The sequence below is a fragment of the Mesocricetus auratus genome, unplaced genomic scaffold, assembly GCF_017639785.1.
Source record: "Mesocricetus auratus isolate SY011 unplaced genomic scaffold, BCM_Maur_2.0 Super-Scaffold_15014, whole genome shotgun sequence".
Lineage (NCBI taxonomy): Eukaryota > Metazoa > Chordata > Mammalia > Rodentia > Cricetidae > Mesocricetus > Mesocricetus auratus.
The window spans coordinates 29,288,970-29,308,513 of NW_024429186.1; the positions used below are offsets into that span (position 1 = coordinate 29,288,970).

Genomic DNA, 19,544 nt, shown 5'->3' on the forward strand with positions numbered 1-19,544 from the left:
ATCCTCTTGCTTTTGAATACATAAAACCCTAACTACCATATCAAACTTGTCAAAAAAAAGTCCAATCAAGTTCCCTTTCCCTCTACTCACTGTCTTCCAGAGCTTCTCATAGCCTTGTAGTACAAGTCAGGATTTCCAGGATATTGGAAATTCAGATGTTAAAGCCTAGGTGAGAGTATAGGAAGACAACATATGTTGGATAAATGGAATATGACAGACAACAGAGCTTGGGGTGAGCTAACCGTGAATCTGCTTGGGGACAAAATGACTGAAGTGTAAGTCACCTGTTTATCACAAAACAACATGGGAGAAAAAGCTCATTAACTGAAAAACCTAATATACCTTGGACCAGTGCGGAGCATCAGAAAGCAACGACCTGGGCTGCAGCCATCTTTCCTACATTATTTAAGATTAGTCACAATGGGCTGTGGATATGCTTAGCAAGCAAAGCAGGGCAAGGATGTGAGCTCCATTTCCTAGCACCCATGTAAAATGGTAGTCCACACTTGCAGTCCCAGCACTGGGAAAGATCCCAGAGGCTTGCTGGTGAGGTAGTCTTGAAGTGTCAGTGAACTCCAGGTTCAGCCAAAGACCTTGTCTAAAAAACTAAGGTGGAGAACAATAGCAGAAGACACCAATGCTTACCTCTGGCTCCCACAAACAAGTGAGCATGTACTCATGTACACACAGGCTAGGTGTGCATGCATACACACACACACACACACACACATTCACGTGCATACACAATTACTCAATCACAGAGTTATTTCTAAATAATGAAACTCTGTGTGCTGTTTACAGGTTCCAACCTTTTGAGATCACAACATGCTGTGGTCATCTACAAAGTTCACCCTCTAGGAACTTTGCAATGAAGTTATGGAAAATATCACAAAAGAGTCTTATGCTGTAAGTAAAGTTTTGGTTGAGCCACACTCATAACTATCCCAAGGTGCATATAACACTGAGGCTTCATATTGAAAATACCTTCAATATGTTCGCTTTAACACAGTTAATTCACACACACACACACACACACACACACACACACACAAATCTAGAAAGGTCAAGACTCAGTCACTCTCACATTTATCATCATTACCCACATGGCTCACAAAGAATTGCTTTGAATGGAATGGGACAGTGGTGATGTGGCTGGGAAGCACAGTGTATCCCAATGACAGAGATTTCTGACACTCTGAGCTCATCAGGGACATGCTAAACTAACCTGAAAACGCACCAAGCCCTTCACCGTTACAGGTGCCTAGACTGCTATTGATGGAAGAGTAGTAGCTAGAATTAAGTTGTGACAAATCAGTAGTTAAATCTAATCAACCCTAACATTGCCTTAACTCATTGACACAGCATCCTTTAAAATGCAGGTTGGCTTCCACAGCTAGAAGGTCATAGAAACACATTAGAATCCCCCCCACTCAAAGGGCATACTTCTAATCTCATGGATTTCTTCTGCATTGCAAGAGCCCCCCTCCCAGATTTCAACATACCCCCTAAAAGAAGGCAGGCTCCCAGCACTTTCTATTACATATCACCTCTGCCCAAGCTGCGGCCCTGTATTTTCTGACCCAGATGGAGAAAATGCGTTGCAGGAGGATTAGTCTTCCTGGGAGCTCTGGGATCAGAGGTTCATCAATCTCCAATCCCATTCTTCCCCATCCTTTAGCCCTTCAGAACTAAGCAAGCAAGCAACAGGAGCCCATCTGGAGCAGCAAGAAGCTTCAGAAAATGACATGGCATGAAGAAACCTTGAGTGTTCACTGACCTCCCAGCCTGACTGGCCCTTTGCTGGCTGCTTGGGTCACAAGCAAGTGATTGCAGCTCTACCATCCAGCTTATCTCACCTCACAAGTGGTGTCCTCATTTTTATTTGAAAGCAACTTATTAACTAATCTGCACACTCTCTCAGTGTACTTTCTCTGTGTTCCAAGGCTACGGGTAGCATACTTCCAATCACACCTAGAGAAATGGTTATGGGGTTGTCTGGACTGGACTCTCTCCTAGGGCAGAGACTCCAGCCCCAGTGTGTCCGGCAGCCACAGGACTCTGAAGAGTCTTTTTCTATAGATGTCACACTGTCACACAAACAACTTCAGGAAAATCAAATTGGCAGATGAGAGACAAAGTGACAAGAAAGTGACAAATAGTGTCTCACCAAGAAACTTGAAGGAAAAACTCCCGTGTCATTTTCTGAGCTACAAAGATGCTGTACTCAGAGGGGGTGAGTCAACTGGTAAAGCGCTTGCCCTGCAAGTGTGCAGACCTGAGTTTGATCCCCAGCACTATTATTTCACAAAGTAAACGTGGGATGCATGAGTACATGAAAACAGGCGGTTCTTGGAGGCTCACTGCTTGCCTACTTAGTAAAGATACCTTATCCTTAAAAAGAATAGATAGGCAATGCCTGTAGAATAGAACAATAGCTGAGGTCTTCCTCTGGCTTCCGAACACATGCACACACACACACACACACACACACACACACTCACATGCACACACACACTCACATGCACACACACACTCACATGCACACACACACTCACATGCACACACACTCACATGCACACACACACTCACATGCACACACATATTGTATTTAAATAAGGCTCCTAAAGATGTTTCACGGCTGAAACACCTGCACACCAGGAGCTGGATGGCCCTGTCGTTCTTGCCCTGCCTTTCTGTCATCAATGTCGCTTTCAGGCCCCTGTTTTCCTTGCACACTCTAGGGTCATGCCCCACAAAAACTGAAAGCATTCCTCATTTCTAGGACTAGATGCAAAGCAAGGTTTATCACTGAATAGCTGTAGGAAGTTCAGCCGGATAGCTATGAGGTCAATTTATTTTTAACGCAATTGGTTCCTGGGATTATAAAAAAAGTGAGAGAGAGAGAGAGAGAGAGAGAGAGAGAGAGAGAGAGAGAGAGAGAGAGAGAGAGAGAGAGAGAGAGAGAGAGAGAGAGGGAGAGAGAGAGAACAGGAAAGGAGGGAGAAACATTGAGAGTGACCTCTGGAAAATACCCCAGTCAGGAACCTCATGGATAGAAGTCACGATCTGAAAGCAAGCACAGGCAAGGACACAAATAAGGAGGGTCCCATATTGCTTTTAAATAGGTCACCTAAAGACACCAGTTCCTGGAGAATAGCAGCATTAAGGACAACCCAGTGGCAGTGTGGCTTTCCAAACAGATCAGGAAGACAGGCCTGGGGAGCTATACTTTGTCCTCCTCCTCTGCAGGCCACTGCCTGTCACCTGCAACTGCCTGTCCCTAGAGAGCTAACCACATCAAAGATCCCCAGTTCAGCTAGAAAAGCCTGAGAGAATGACTAGAGTTATCCTTCCATTTAAATACTAGCTTCATGCTCTGAATCTGCAGCAAATACTTGCAAACAATTCCTCCCTTTAAACCCCTGTATATTATCAAAGCTCCATCTTCCTACCCTTTACAAAGTGTATTCCTCTATACCTTCCCCCTTCCCACCCTCTCCAGTCATAGCTCTTCCAGTTCTGTGGGTTACAAAGTAGCACACATGTCTGTGATGAAGTGGAGTCACTGGTTGGAGGGAAACACACACACACACACACACACACACACACACACACACACACACACACACACATTCTCAGAGTGTCATTGCTGTCACTGGACAGCAAAGAGTCTTCTCCACCAGGGCCAGTGCTTAGAGGTGTTACCTGAAGCCTATGATATTCAGGGGGGGGTCCTTAAGATAAAAACATTTTCTCGTATAAGATTAGGTCTGGGGCCTTGTAAATCTGCCTCTGCCATCCTGCCCCTCCCCCTACACACACGCAAAAGAGACAGAGAAGAATTAATACGGAAGACGGTGCTTGGTTGTGTCCTGTGTAAAGAAAACAGAAGGCAGCAAGAACCAGGAGTCAGACAAAAGAACCCAGGGACCTCCATTTATCACCAGCCCTGCATGGGTGATGGGCATCTCCTGGTACCTAGGAACCCAAAGGTAAGTCTGAAGAGGCGAGGCTGTCCTCCTCCAGGGATGCTTCTCCAGCTGCCGCGGTTCTGCTCCGACTGCCTGGAGACCCTTGGGTCCAGTCTCCAGTTACTTTGCTGCGAATCAAGGTCTGGAGGGTGGGAACCAAATGCTAATTTTCATCTGCTTTCACTCTCTCTCATACTCTCTCTTGTTCTCCCTGGCTGGGAACAGCAAGACTCCTGGGACTGGCCCAGCTGATAACCTCCTGCACAGGGAGTTTGACATTTTGCTTATCTTAGACATCCAGGGAGGCGATGCTGCATTTCATGATGCAGGCACAGGCCATTTGTGTTAATGAGGGGAGCTTTACTGGGAGTGAAATGTCATGTTGGGGGGTCTGGGCATTCCATTTGGAGAGAAGGCAGCAGCAGAGCTCAGTCTCACACCTTCTACATGTAAGCTCAGTGACGCCCTGGGGTCTGTGTCTCCTCACCTATTCACAAAGGTGAAGCCTTCCCTCTGCCTTTGCCGGGTTGCTTAGGAGCTGCATGAATATGGTTCAGCCAAATGCCACAGTCAACAACCCTTTGCTTTTGAACTGTAGAAACAGCAATGATATTTGATTTTTGCCCCCCCCACATCCTCTTCCTTTTGCCTCTGCCACCTTTAAAACTGGAAAATGGAGGAGGTGGGCAAAGCTCAAAGGAATGCCTCAAAACACTGTTCTTACATAGGCCAGGAGTCCAAAGTCTATGCAGATAGCTTTGTACACTCTACCTCATTCCCTGTCCTCAAAAACACTGAGGTCCGGTTCCTTATGAGCATAACAGAAACTAACAGACACTAATGAAGGGGGGTGGGCTCTGAAGCCAGAGAATCTGTGTACCAACCCCATATTTGCCTTGCATCTGCAAATCTCAGACAAATTGTTGAACCCCCGTCTCTCACTTTCCTTACCTACAAGAGAGAACTATAAATTGTATATCAAGAGTGGTTTGGAGGGCTGTAAGAGCAACTGCATTCAAAGCACTTATAACCATATGGGGATATGAAACAACTGCTCTGTGGTTATTAGGAGTGGCTGTTGTTATTTATTATTGTCCATGAAGGTACTGATGCTTCACAAACTGTATCTAAATACACACAGTCTATAAACGGACAAGACCAGATTTCAGTCAAGATTATTTTTGTCCCAGGGATCACACTCTTAGCCACTATACTAAGAGTTCCAAATTTCTCTTCCCCTGTTTTTCTTCATCTGCAAACCAGATGTCCCATCACATTGGCCTCTTAGGATTGTGGGAAGTAGATGAGTCAATAAATATGAATGCACTAGATGTCAGGCAAATGGTGATATTCCACAATGGCAATGGTGATAATAACTCCATTATTACTTTGTCTTCAAAAGGGCAACTGACCTTGGGTAGAGATATACCCCACAGTTTCTCACTTCAGTTACACTCTGGGGTCTCATTGCTATGAACCACACTGCAGGTCCAGTGAGGATAGGGGCAATCCAGTGGCCAGAGGGTAAATGTAGGTACTCATCCCATCCCCCAAGCACAGCCTCCACCCCACCACTCCTCGTGAAGGAAGGAGGGGGGACTCAGCTGATGGGCCATTGCCCCAGGAACTAGAAAGCTTCTTTTCTAGGGAGCCTGCAAAGGGAGATAGGGGGTCTCAGAAATAATTAGCCCCCAGTGCTGGGCCTGTGGCATCTCATTACCAAATGCAAATTCAAGTTCACGTGCCACTCCAAGGCTCCTGGCACAAAGCCTGCCTGACCTTCAACCTTGCTGAATGTGGACCAAATCATTCCCCGCTGCCCACCCTCTTTTCAGCTTGCAGCTGGTGTTCCATCCCTGCAAAGGGAAAAGCCTGCTGTCAGCCCACTGAAGGGAGAACAAGGAAAGGGGGTCTTATGTCTTTAAGGGAGGAGGCTGGGATGTTATGGGGGGATTAGAAAAATTGTTCTTCCCTCAGCAGTTAAAAGAGGGATAATTGGAGTAAGTGGCAGGCGGCTGTTCTGCCATTTAGCATAGCATACCCAGGAAATCTCACTTGGTAATCAGGAGGAGAGCAGGGAAAAGGAGCAATCAGACCCCTATTCAAGCTCCGTTTAACAACAGCCCCTGCTGGCTGGCTGGCTGGCTGGCTGGCTGGCTGGCTGGCTGGTTGGTTGGCTGGGCTGGAGAGAGCTGGGGCTGATCCCACCAAAAGCCTGAATGCTAGGTGGGAAGTCAGGGCTCAGGGTCACAGTCCCTCCTTTGAGCACATTGTAAGATCTTTCTGCTGTTCTACTTTCTCCAAACCACAGATGTTGAGAAGGAAGCTACCATTTTTCCTCTGATTGCTCACCATGGCCCTTGTGCCCAGCCTTCCAAGGCCTTAATAATTGACACTGATTGTCACACTATAATTGCAGCAGGGTGTAAACTCGGAAAAATGATGGAAGATGGCCATGTTTTACTCCAACAGGAATTTCCAACCATGGCATCCCTGGGACCCTATCAATGGGCTGAGAACCTCGGCATTAGGGTAAACAGTCTCCTCAGGGTGGATGTCATTCTTTGGTTTTGAAAGTTGGGAGCAGAGTAGTACAATTCTCAAGAAAAAGAAAAGTCATTGAAATTGACTTTCTGGAAGGCAAACAAAGACCACACGGCAGTGATGAGACGTCAATCAAACCAACTACCAGTCAACCAAATAATAGATAGGTCCATGCCATGAGATTCATTCAGGGGAAGAGGTCAGCCCAGACCTTCTCCATTGTTCCCTGGCCCCATCCTCCCTGCAGCAGGCTGACTTCATGTTAAATGAAGTCTTCAGGGGAACTGGGACTAAGCTTTATATACCTTGGCAGTGAATCGATGCTTCACAGCTATGCGCTTGATGAGAAATTCAGTGCATGTACTTTCATAACTAAGAATACTTCAAAAATAATCATCTCAACTCATTTTGAGGCAATGACAAATTTTCCATAGCTTATAAGGGGACTAGTCCCTAGAGGGAGCTGGGGACACTGAGTCACTCTCTGGCCATTTAGCTTCAAGGCTCCTATCATAGGACTGAACTAGACAAGAGAACCAGTAAGAGGGCTGGATCCTGCCCTCACTAAATTCCCAACCACATTCATCTTAAAAGTGTTTTGTCTTATCTGCCTTTCTTCTATCCTCCTGGCCATTTGCTGGTTGAGAATCAAAGCATTTTGTTTATAAACATAATACCTCTAGAAGTATGAGCCTGAAACCTCTTCTGTATATATTCACTGTGGGCCACAATGCTCGATGTGACACGAGCTGCAGACTGAAGTTTTTCCAAGTTCAGAGATCAGTTTGCAGCCAGAGCTCACAATCCTTCACCCAAAAGAGAAAACAGTGTGTCAACTACCCCTTACCCTTGGGCCTAGGTCAATTATCTCTGCTGTCTTCTCCTCTTTTCACATGGAATCAGAATAGTCAAAAACACATACAGATATGGGTGCATCTGAGTATTCTTTCTGGGGTGCAGTACAGACACATTTTGGAGGCACATAAAGCCAGAAAAGTCAAACAGACAGCAACACTGCAGGTATGCTACAAATTGATGGACTACAAGCACATCTCCAACAGGCCCCAACTAGTCCATAGGAAGCTGCAGGAGCCCACCCAGCTGTCCCTGCTCTCAGAACTGGTAAAGTACAAAACGCACCCTCATACACTCAAATGGAAGGGTCCATCCAGCAAACTAGAACAAATGGGCACTTGATACCTAGGACCCACTACTGTGGGGAAGTTCTCTGGTTTCTCTTCTGTTATGTGTGATCTAATGAGGAGAGAGGTGTGGCTACATGTCTGCTGCCCACTTCACATTAACCCTAGGGAAATAGCAGGCATTTGTTTAGGCTGTTTATCATGTTGTATGCATATCTGCTTGGCACTTAGAAACTGCTCTGATTTTTCCCCCTCCATATTTTACAGGTGTGTGTTTGCACTTACTCTACAAAACTTAACCATGTGTGGAGGCAAGGGATATTTTTGTAATAGTCTGCAATGCAATTTTGTGAATGATCAGACATGATGGCAATTACTAGGATCAGCAGGCTTCAAGTAATCCACAGTAAATTCTGCTACCCCCCAATATCCGTTTTCACAAAAACCTTTGGGTCATTCTGTTTTCAGGCTAGCTAGGTGTTGAGTTATCACAGAGTCTATTTGCTCTGCTTCTTTCTGTACAGTAGAAGGAATCTGAACCTTGCAAAAAGAACAATTATTAAAACATACATAAGGCATTTAGGCATTAAAAATCAACTGCATTCAATCTATTCTGAAGAAATTCCACTGAGGGCTGAATAATATACATACATACATACATACATACATATATACATGCATACATACAAAAATAAATAAAAAGAGAGAGAAAACAAATTTACACATACACACATTGTCGATTCTTCCTGCCGAAAGTGCTGATCCAAACCTGCCTGGAGGAAATCAGTTCTTTTAAAACACGCACACACACACACATGTAATCAGAGATAAGCAGCAAGTTAACAACACACTTGAAGTCACCCTGATCCCTCAAAAGGAAGAATCAACTTTTAATGTAAGTTCTGAGAGCAGAACAGATCCTCTGGGCAAATGAGAAAACAAGTGATCATGTCAGCATCTTCAGGCAGAACACTTGCCAATGCCAAGAAGCTTTGGAGTGTCAGTCAGCTCCAAAAGACACTTGCTCGCAAGAAGCCTTTTAAAAACCACGTTCCAACAGCATGGTTTTATGCGTTGAGCCAACTCTGCTCCTCTTCTCCACCAACCTTCTTTCCTATGAGTTCAATGATGAAAATTCTAAGCCTACAAGGGTGCCCCACCTTTTAACACTACAACATGACATTGTCATCTACAGACATGCTGAACCCTTCTTAAAGCCATCTTGGGAAGCAAGTGGTCTGAGAACCCCAGGCTGGAAAAATCTGTGGGTGTAAGGGATAATGTATATGTCCAGCATCCCCTTTTCCTAAGGTCATCTCCCAAAAAGGGAGATATAAAAGCTAGCCTGGTAGATGACAAAAGCATAACAGTGGGGGAATATTTCCAAGGAATCCATCCACAACCTGCAATGGGATCTCCTGCCCAGTTCCCAACATGTGTAAGTCTCCAACATGTGCCACCTGGAAAATAAACCTAGATTTGACTTATAAGAATATTTTAGCATAGCTCCTCATACATAAAGTTTACATCAAACATAACCAGCTTTATAAAGGATGGGCAATTCCTGAAATGTTTTAGGAACACCCACAAATACAATGTTAAAAATAAATCCCAAAATAGGCCCTTACCTGAACAGAAGGAGGAATAAGATACTTACCTGGCCCCACCCACTTGACACAGAAGCAACGGCCTATTAAGGGAAAATTATTTCCTCCAGAGAATAAAATCTCTGGCCTGGGTTGACTAATATTCCAGTTAGGTAGGTCAATAATCTGAATAAGAGACTACCCCACCCTGCTGAGAGGCAAGACCACCCTGGGAAGGCAGGCTTACCTTAAGTGGCTCTAAAGAGAGAGCTGGAGTAATTATTTCTTTCATGGGATAATCTTCCTTCCCAGAAGCCTCACCCCCTAAAGCAGTCGCCCAGGAGCCACTATGAGATTCGGCTGGGTCTGTGAACCTTTCTGAGTCCTTCAGATAAGACTCTCTATCCTTTCTTCTGTTCTGTCTTTTTTATTCAAGATCCTAGTCCTAGCCTAAGTATGCTTTTTCTGGCACTTTGGGCTTCCTTAATCTCTTTTGAATACGCCCCTCCCTACCATGTGGCTGCTTGTTCACCGTGTGTTTGGCCTCCATGCCAGATTATCTCAAAGGTCAAGGCTCATTTTCTTCTATCTGCCCCTGGGAAACTGCTGAGATTCACAGTTTGGCTGGAGTTTGTTTATTGTTTTCTTAATCTAATAAAATTTTCTTCAAGCTTATGTTTAAGTCCATTCTTAAATTCTTTTATTAATGAGACCAAGAACCCCAAGAGAGACCCTGGTTTCCAACATCAACACTCTGACCTCTTCGAGCCTTTATCAGGGTATTCATTCCCTTGAATACACATTTGGATCATATGAGAAGCTTTAAAAATAGAGTTGCTGGGATCCCACCCCCAAGAGATACTGGAACAATAAGCCTAGATATGGCTTGAAAGTTTCTCAGTTCCCCCATGGTGCTCTCAATGTGCAGATAGGGTTGAGAACCATTGATCTTGGAAGGCTACCACCTCCATGAAGGGGCCGACATGTTGATAAGATGAAACATTCCAAGAAGAATCAGGGTGTAATCCATTCTGTGTCCTCTGCATCCTACCCTCTCAAGATACACATGTGTCTTATCAGTTCTCGCATACTTGATAACCTCAGTGATTTCTCTTCCCCAAATCTAAGCCTGTAATGAGTGCAGCAGACCAGGGGTTTATATTTTATTTGTATTTGTCATATTAAAGGTACTTTCTCACATCTAATACCAAACACAAGTTAGGAAATTAGTGTGGCAAGGTTAGGGCTACTTAAGTTCTTTACAGGAAAACCTCTCTCTCTCTCTCTCTCTCTCTCTCTCTCTCTCTCTCTCTCTCTCTCTCTCTCTCTCTCTCTCTCCTTTACTCTCTTTTCTTCCCTCCTATTCTCTGTCCCTTTCTCTCTCTCCTTCACTCACTTCTCTTCTTTCCTCCCTCTCTGTCTCATGTGGTCACTGGATGTAGGAAGTTTTCTAGTGTAGTTTGAGGGATTCCACTGGAGGAGGCTCCAGTCCTGTGTCACCCACACATGTCCCAATGTGTGGAGCTCCCAGGAAAGGAAACCGTCTCTAAAGAGGAGCCTCATGAAACAACCTCATTGCTAGAACAAGGACAGAAGACTCTCAAATGACTCCTTCACTTCCTTCTAGATGCCTCTCATGGGCTAAGGGGCAGTACAACAAGACTGGGTTGTAACAAGGTCATGCACAGGCCCTACAGCCCATCGGCCTCTATTCTCTACACAGGCAATGTGGAAGATGCCATGTAGAATTTCCCCATCTACCCACAGGGGTCCAAGTCTCCCAGAGTCAGGGGCGGTGGAGATAGCCACCTTGCCAATCACTCTGTTTCTTATTCTGTGCTAACCCCACCGAGCTGTATACACACTCTGAGTCTCCTCCACCTAACCCTTTGAGTTGAGTCAGAGTGCACGGTTGAGTGGCCTGTAGTCTCTTCCTGCTGTGATCTGGTACTTTTCCCCCAGGAGAGCAGGGAGACGAGTTTCTACCACCTCCTTGAAGGAGGAGACCCAGTTATACAGCATGCAGCTGAAGCTGCACTTGCACATAGAGCTGATTTCTATTCAGCCACCCTGCCTTCACCCAATCACTCCCACAGCAGGAGGGGGCAGGCCTTACCTTCTGAGCAGAGTGTGCCACCGTAGCCAGTGGTAGAACAGTCACAGGTGGGATGGCCATCCAGGAGGAAGCAGATCCCACCATTTTCACAGGGACGCTCACCACAGGGTCCCTCTGCTTCTAACTGGACACCCTGGCTCCCCAGAAGCCGAGGCTCTGAGTTGCCGTACTTGAGATCCAGCATTAATCCCTTAAAGCCGGGCATGTTCTGTACTCCATCGAGGGTCAGGGCAGAAGGTCGGATATCAGCAGGGACGCCACCGAGGAACAAGTCACTGACCACATCCATGTAGGGCCGCTGAGGCTGTAGCATCCCAGACTGGCCCTCGCCGTCAATCACCAGCCCAGTGCGCAGGCGGTCACGGCTCACCATGAGAAAGTGCCAGCTGCTGTCATTCACCTGCTTGTTGGACAACACAGTGGTCTCGGCGCAGTCCATGCTAAAGCGGAGCTGAACTCGGCCATCCACCAGGGAGAGGCAGAGGAAGTCACAGACGCCACCATCATCCAAATACAGGAGCAGCCCAGTGGACACGTTGGTCTTGAACTGGAAGCTCAGGTCACTGCGCGTGCTAGCATCCCAGCGTAGGTAGCGAGCCCACTGGTTGGGGAGGCCCATGAACTCCAGACCCAGGCAGAGTCCAACCAGGGAGCCCAGAAAGATGCTCACCTTTAGGGTGAAGAAAACTGAGTGGAGGGTAAAGCTCATTGTGGCTGCTGGGCCAGGGCACAGAGGAGTAGGCAGACCAGGGAATAGCCCTGGAGGCTGGGGTCGGGAGGCAGGGGGTAGGGCTTCGGTTATAGAAAAGACGAAGTGATGCACAGAGAACACACAAGAAGAAGAATACACGCAGGGATGTTAGGAGGGTGAGGAAGGAGGAAAGAGATCAACACAGCCCTAGATAGGCACACAGGCAAAGACTGCAGTAAAGAGGCAGAAGAAACAGACAGGATGTTGGGCGGAACCAACCAGGGTCAGGTTGAGGGAAAAGTAGCCTTCTCCAAGAAAAGATCTCAGCTATCCGCGCGGATCCGGAGGCCTTGATTCAAGGAGGAGAAGGAGTCCAGGGTAGGAACAAACCTTCTGTTCCTCTGGGCAAACGTCCTAGCCAGGGAGACCAAGGACAGAGCTGGAGCCTCCCGACGGTGATGGAGGAGGAGGAGGAAACAGTGAAGAGATCCAGGTAAAAGGTAGGCCCAAGCCGAGGACCAATGCTAAGGTTCTACTGTCTAGCAGAAGCAGGCCCCAGGAAGGAGAACGGCAAGCAGCTGAGTACTCAGGCAGAATGGAACCCAAAGCAGAGAAGAAACAGATTCAGGCTTCATGGTGCTGACCAGAGGCAATGCTGCCCATAGCGCAGCTCCCAGGACTCCAGAGAAAAGACCTGTGGGGGAATGGAGAGAAAAGATTAGGATTAGGGCTAAACATAACAATTACATCCCATGGCTCAAAGATTGATGACAGGCGGATGTCGGTCAGACAACTCTAAATACTCCTTCAATGTTATGTACTTCACACAAGACAAGGGCCCAGCTCTCCCATGGTCAGGGGAAAACGCTGAGGCCAGCTCCTAAAGACACACTTAGTTTTTCCAGATGTAAAATGCAAATATCATGGAAAATCCCCAAAGCCATATCAGCATATTTTGGAAATAACCAAAATCAAAACATTAACATTTTAAACATCCAATTACCCATAAATAATGCTTACTTATTTATATATTAAAATTTTTTCTTTTTCAATTTTATAATCCATAACTTAAGTAGAAGAGGCCTTAGAGTTTAAATTTTAGAAAGAAATATACATAAAAATCAGGGGAAGTGAGCAAGTAGGTAAAACAGCTTCCATCTCTAACCAAATATTAGGAACACCTTAAAAAAGAAACACTTAAGATTTAAAAAAAAATTGGAAGGCTGAGTTTGGATTCTAATTCCTGCACATGAAATGGAAAACAATATTCCTAGCCTATTTGCATTTCCACTTCATAATCTGAAAAGTAGACAAAATAATAGTCCCTTTCCAAGATGGAAAGAAAAATTAGTGAGACTGGTGTAGTGTGGTCCCAGCATAAGCTTTGTACATAGTAAGTGATCAATATTTACTAGGTTGGTTTCTTTCTTATTTCTAAAATGAGAAGGAATTGTTAGATAAGAAGAGAGAGAGAGATGGAGACAGAGACAGAGAAACAGGGAAGGAAGGCAGAAAGGGAGGGACAATGTACATATGCACAATATTGAGAAAATTCGTGAATAGCTACAACAGAGTGTCACAGAGTAAATCATTGATTATGACTAGAAAGGCAGCCAATATCCATTGAGCTTAGGACCTGGTTCCTGAAGGAAGCTACTGATTTACCTAACCAAGCTGGAGATTTCTCTGTTCAGATAAAGCAGTCAGTGTAATTTCCAAGGGCTATGGAAGTTGTGGCTTACTCCTTGTCACATTTGGTAATTCACAGTTGTTCCCAATGGCCTCTGTTAGAGCACGGTAGTTAACTCTATCTACAATCAAGATGTTAACAAAGCTAGACAGTTCCCGTCTTTGAAGAAGAAGCTGCCATCCCTTTAAGCAGGGACACACTCCTGTTCTGCATGAATAAACAACCTGTTTCCACAAGAGCCTGGTCAAATCCATCATCAGAAAAGTCTTTGTTCTATGAAAGGGTTTCACCAAAGCAGTATTTACTGGAGTGTAGTATGGGTACCCCCACAGGCTCAAGGGATAGCCAATTAGAATGTGGACATAGGAATATACTGATACTGACTTGTAGGGGTGTGTGCTAGTTAATGTCACTCTGGTACATGAAGTCAGATATACTTACACCACAGCTAAATGCCAATATCACAAACAACATCTTGTCTGTGACAAGATAAATTTTAGCCTTGTAAACATTCAGGAAGAATATTCTAAAATAATAGTCAATACAAAAGTCTTGAGTCTGGCACAGGCTGGTACCGCTGGAGCAGAGTAGGTTGAAGGTATGAGGCCAAAGGTGGATAACAAGAAATAAAGGTGGGAGACATCACAGTCTCCAAGAAAGTAATCAATGTGCTGAATGAGATATAAAAACCAAGTCCAAAGGCAGAATTCTCTGGAAGAGAGGGAATTCCAGTCTACTTAACGCTAGCTCATTTCAGGCACCATTGGATCAGAATAGCATAAGACACTTTTCCATACTCAAAAGCATCACAGACTGGTGGAGGACTAGTGTACTTTAGAGATAACAAATCATACTAGAACCATACTGTTGTGGCAACACTCTAGGGACTGGGACCACAGTGTCTACCACAGGACATTGTCATAGAACAGGAACAGTGAAATGTCTACACAAAAATGAACTATCAAACAGAATTCAAGAGCCACTGTAAGTTCCTTTGACTTATATTCCATGCAGAGGCCTCAACATGGCCCCATTGTATTCAAGGACAACATTCCTGAGTACTTCCTCAACTTTTCAAAATGTCATCTCCAAGTAATCCTGGAGGACAAAACAATGCTCATCTAATTGTCTGAGGAAAGCCATGGAAGAAAGAAGAACTACAATGTTCAGGCACATATACTTATCAGAGAGGATTGTGGGAATTTACCCACCCTGCTTTGTGGTGACCACACTAATCTATGTAGATGAGCCTCTACCTTTAGACTCTTGTCCTTCCCTTTCAATCAGACTGATACTGGAGACACCTGATAGGGGAAGTCCTTCTGTATATATGTTGTCTTATTGGTTGATAAATAAAGCACTTTTGGCCAATAGGGAAGCAAGATAGGTGGGACTAGGAGTCAAGGAGGATTCTGGGAAATGTAGTCAAGACTGGAGAGTTGCCATGTGATTCTGGGAAGAGAAGATCCTATAAAAATACATATTAGTAATTATGGGCTAATAATTAAGTCAGAGCTAGCCATTAAGAAACCATAGCAAATGGCCAACAGCTTCATAATTAATATAGTGTCTCATGTGTTATTTGGGGACTGTGACAGTGAGACCCAGGCAGCTGGTGGGAAAGAATGCACATTATATATGGCGCCCAACATGGGATCCCGTAACAGACACTAACATCTCTATACTGTGCATCAAGTGAGTCTAAAGGACTGACTGAGAGAAGCCAAGCTTTCATTCTCATAGGTACCAGGCAGGTCTGATGCAGGAATGATACCATTAAACCACTCCATCAAGACTTGACATACTATTGACTGTCCACATTCTCTCCTAAAGTTCTATTTCTTTCTAGGGATGTTACGAGGACCTTTGTGAATTTTCCCAAATGTCCAAATGTTATATATGACCTTATATTAGGTATCCAAAGCCTCCAGCCAATTGCTACCAGCAATTATCCTTTAGCTTTCTTCAGCCATCTAGCAGAACATGCCTCTGAAGAAGTTCCATTCCCTCTAGAAATGAGAAAAAAGAAAACAGAGAACCTTCTTCATCCAGTCAATCAATGGCCACCCACCCTTGAGCCACAGTTCAGCACAGGCAGCTGGAGTCCAGGAGGTTGGCTCCAGAGACTACAAGGAAGGCTGAGGATGGTACTGAAGCTCCAAACACTTATCTGTTGTGTGGGAACCAAGCAAGAGAGGGAAAGTGAGTGACATTATCTAATTGCCAGCTAATTTGCATAATTATCGAACAGCACAGTTTTTATGTTGGGTGAACATCTTTGCAAATGTCTCATATTCCGGCTGCTTAGGATGCAAGGGAGACCTCACACAACTCTGACATGTGGGCTATTTGCCATAAGGATAGTTTAGAAGATCTGACTGCCATTTGTCCTCCCCACACACTCCTCTTTTCCAAAGGCCATGGGAATTTAGTTGCGCTTGAAACAGATTTAAGAGATAAGACAGTGCATAGAACTAGAATGGTTGGGATGACATGATGATATCCATCTACCCAGCCCTACAATGCCCAGATGGGGCTTTCAATCTTTCCTATAGCATCTAGAACTTTCTTAACCCTGCTTCTTAAATCCCATACAGGACTCCAGAGGCTCTCCAAGAGCTTTTTGTTGCTTTTAATCCTCATTCACTACACCTTTCATCCCACAGGTAAAAAAAATTTACCACCAATCCCAACTGGTGTTCTTCAAATGGGATCACTTAATCTCAGATCACATAATCCAAGTTAGCCCAGTAGGGCATTCCTGTCTCTTGGTCACAGTAAATGGTTTGGAGATAAGTCTGTCATCCAAATTGAGTAAAATTAGAATTCATGCTGGAACTTTAATTGGAATTATTGGGGGATATGACCCTCTTAAGTCTTTCTACCATGCTGTTAAACTCTCAATGTCAATACTTAGTGACAAATATCACTCTTAAAATTAAAGTTAATCGTATCTATGAATGAAGACAACACAGAAAAAAAAAGATCCAAAAGAGGCACAAAGGCAGATTTCTACTGGTATTGTTTTAAAATATAGATCTAATGGACCTAAAGATGAGTGGGCCCTAGGACTTTCTTTACATATACCGAATTCATGTTTTATTTAAACAAGTTTGAGTTGAAGCAAGATGAAGAGTCCTGATAAATACTAATGTAGTAATACTGGGATATTAAAAGTTCTGTCTTTAGGAAGTTGACTAAAGCTTCCATTCACCCTGCCCCATTTGTATCTAAAGGACTCTTTGTGATTTGAGACTTACATTCTGCCCTCTCCCTGAAACAAAGCTTAGATCCCCATCACCCACAATCTTAGACAAAGGCATAGGACTCAGCATGCCTCTCCTCTCACTTTGAAAGTATATGGAGGTTTGTCTTTACTCAATAGTCTCAGAAATTAACTCCTTCAACACCTGAATCACAACCATCAGCACCCCTAAAACTATACCTAGGTTAGCACACAAGTAAGGCCCTGCTGCAGGAAATGAGGGTGAAGGCACAAATTCTGTCTAAGATCTGAAAGCAGTATAGATAATAATGGAGAACATGAACTTTTGAGTCAGGCAGAGCTATAGCTCAACCCAGAGTCACAAAATTATATTCACTTAACAATGGGCACCTCCTTTAAGCTTTTGCACATCCCAAAGAGGGAAGGGGTTGATAATACTTAACCAGTAATGTAATTCTGAACTCTATCAATTGTAAAACTGTATACATGCACAACTTGGAAAAACTGTGAGGATATGTCAAATAAAACTGGACATTTTTAAATCCTCCTAATTTAGTTCTCCTACTAAGTAGATACCAACAGAAATGCTTAGTATAAAAAGACATCTGAAATGCTCATAGCCTTATTCTCCATAATAGAAGATAACCAAATTCCCATCTGCATCAGAGAGTATATATAAATTTTAATTTACACAGGCAAAATGATGCCCAAATCTGACTAGTCTTCATTTCTAGCTACAACATGGATAAATCTTACTAACATAATGATGAAATAAGTATAATACATGGAAGAGAGTATACTGTATATGTAAACCAAAAAGAAGCAGAAATATTTATTCCATGCTATTAGACATCAGACCAATGGGTACTGATGAGAAGAGGGCAGAAGAGGTAACAGACTTCATTTCAGAATCTGAGTGATGCTGCAGTGTGTTTAGTGCAAACTCATAGACTGCCTTCTGATGCATGAGCCTTTCTGTGTATTTCGGTTAAGAAAAAAACACTAGTATACTACCTCACACGCACTATATGCTAATCTGCCCACTTCCCTATGTCACCTAGAGAAGAGGCTTGTGTTTTATTTATTTTGTTTTGGGTAGTTAGGTTTGGTTTTTGTTGTTTTTATTTTATTTGTGTATATATGTGCGCGTGTGCGTGCTGGTACATGAGAGTGCATGGGTGCATGATGTTCATGTTTGTCTGGAGAGGGTTTTAAAGAAAGTTATTGCTGTTGCTTCCCAAGATAAAGTCAATCTCTCATCCAGGAAAACAAGAACCAATATCCATCCACCAGGCTTTACAACTCTCCCTTTCTCTCTCAGTCCATTAACATACTGATACTCCCTTTCACAATTTGTCAAGTTTAAGAAAGTCACTCCACCTTCTATGTTACATCTACCTGCTAAACTACTTCTACACACACACACACACACACACACACACACACACACACACACACCAAGTTTACCAATTTTAGAAGTGTCCCTGCTTCCCCTTCAGATCAGGGAAGGGACAAGAATCCCTGGCGATCTCAACTCCAATCTGTCAAATGGACTTCTAGAAAATTCATGTGTTAACCCTGGAAAAGGTGACACACGTAGGAAGAGAAAATAAACGTATCCTTTAGCCTTGAACCTTAACATTCTTTTCAATTTTAAAAAATAATTCCTGTAAAAAAATGAGAAGTGGTGGATGAAGAGATGCTGAATGGTTAAGAGCACTTCCTATTCTTCCAGTAGACCCAAGTTTGGTCCCCAGTACCCAATTCAGACAATTCGCTCCAGGGAATCTGACAGCCTCTCCTGGCCTCCTCAATCACCCCACACACCCACACTCACACAGATAAATGTACATAAATAAAAATAATTAATATTGGGCTACCTTCCATTCTCATCAGGGATACTAATCTATCACAGAAGAGATACACCAGAGTAATATGTAGGCCAGAAGCCAATCTTCTAGACAAGTTTCTCCCAGTATGAGGAAAGAGAGGGGTACTAACTAAGATCCAGCACTGGCTAGAGAGCAGAAAGCAAAGAAAGTGGGGTCTGCTTGAGAGGCAGGTGAAGTGGGAGAGCAGGCCATGCCCATTCCTTAGTTTCATCAAGTGTTTAGATGAAGAGGGAGGAGCCCTTGTCTCTGAGCTGGCCCTGAGAGTACATGGAGGAAGCTGTGAGGATCCCAAAGGAACATGGTAGGCTTACCTATAGCCTATGTCTAATCAAACAAATTCTAATGGAGATAATGGAAGGGTATACAACTTGATCCTCCAACATAACATGGATAGGATGTATGATTTCTAGCTATGTAGTGAACAAAAATTCAAGAATGAAATTGACCTAACTCACTCATAACTCTCTCTCTCTCTCTCTCTCTCTCTCTCTCTCTCTCTCTCTCTCGTGTGTGTGTGTGTGTGTGTGTGTGTGTGTGTGTGTGTGTGTGTGTGTATGATGTATACCTCTTTATTTTTGTGACTGCCAGGAAGCCAGGTGTAATCTAATGTAATCTACATGAACAATAGGTGAGAGGGAAGATGGTTGTCTCTGACAATCTGGTGCTTCTCACTATGATTTCATTTT

At 44.1% G+C, this 19,544-nt stretch overlaps 1 protein-coding gene across 33 annotated transcripts in view; it reads right to left on the reverse strand.

Annotated features, from left to right (window-relative positions):
* The window catches only part of Nrxn3 (neurexin 3), a 1,553,154-nt gene that overhangs the window by 1,470,377 nt on the left and 63,233 nt on the right, over nt 1-19,544 (reverse strand). For all 33 annotated transcript variants that reach the window (XM_040743341.1, XM_040743340.1, XM_040743342.1 and 30 more), the window contains one exon: nt 11,360-12,744. In XM_040743341.1, the coding sequence (XP_040599275.1) occupies nt 11,360-12,068 (709 nt within the window). In that variant the 5' untranslated portion in view covers nt 12,069-12,744. The remainder of the gene's footprint in view (nt 1-11,359; nt 12,745-19,544) is intronic.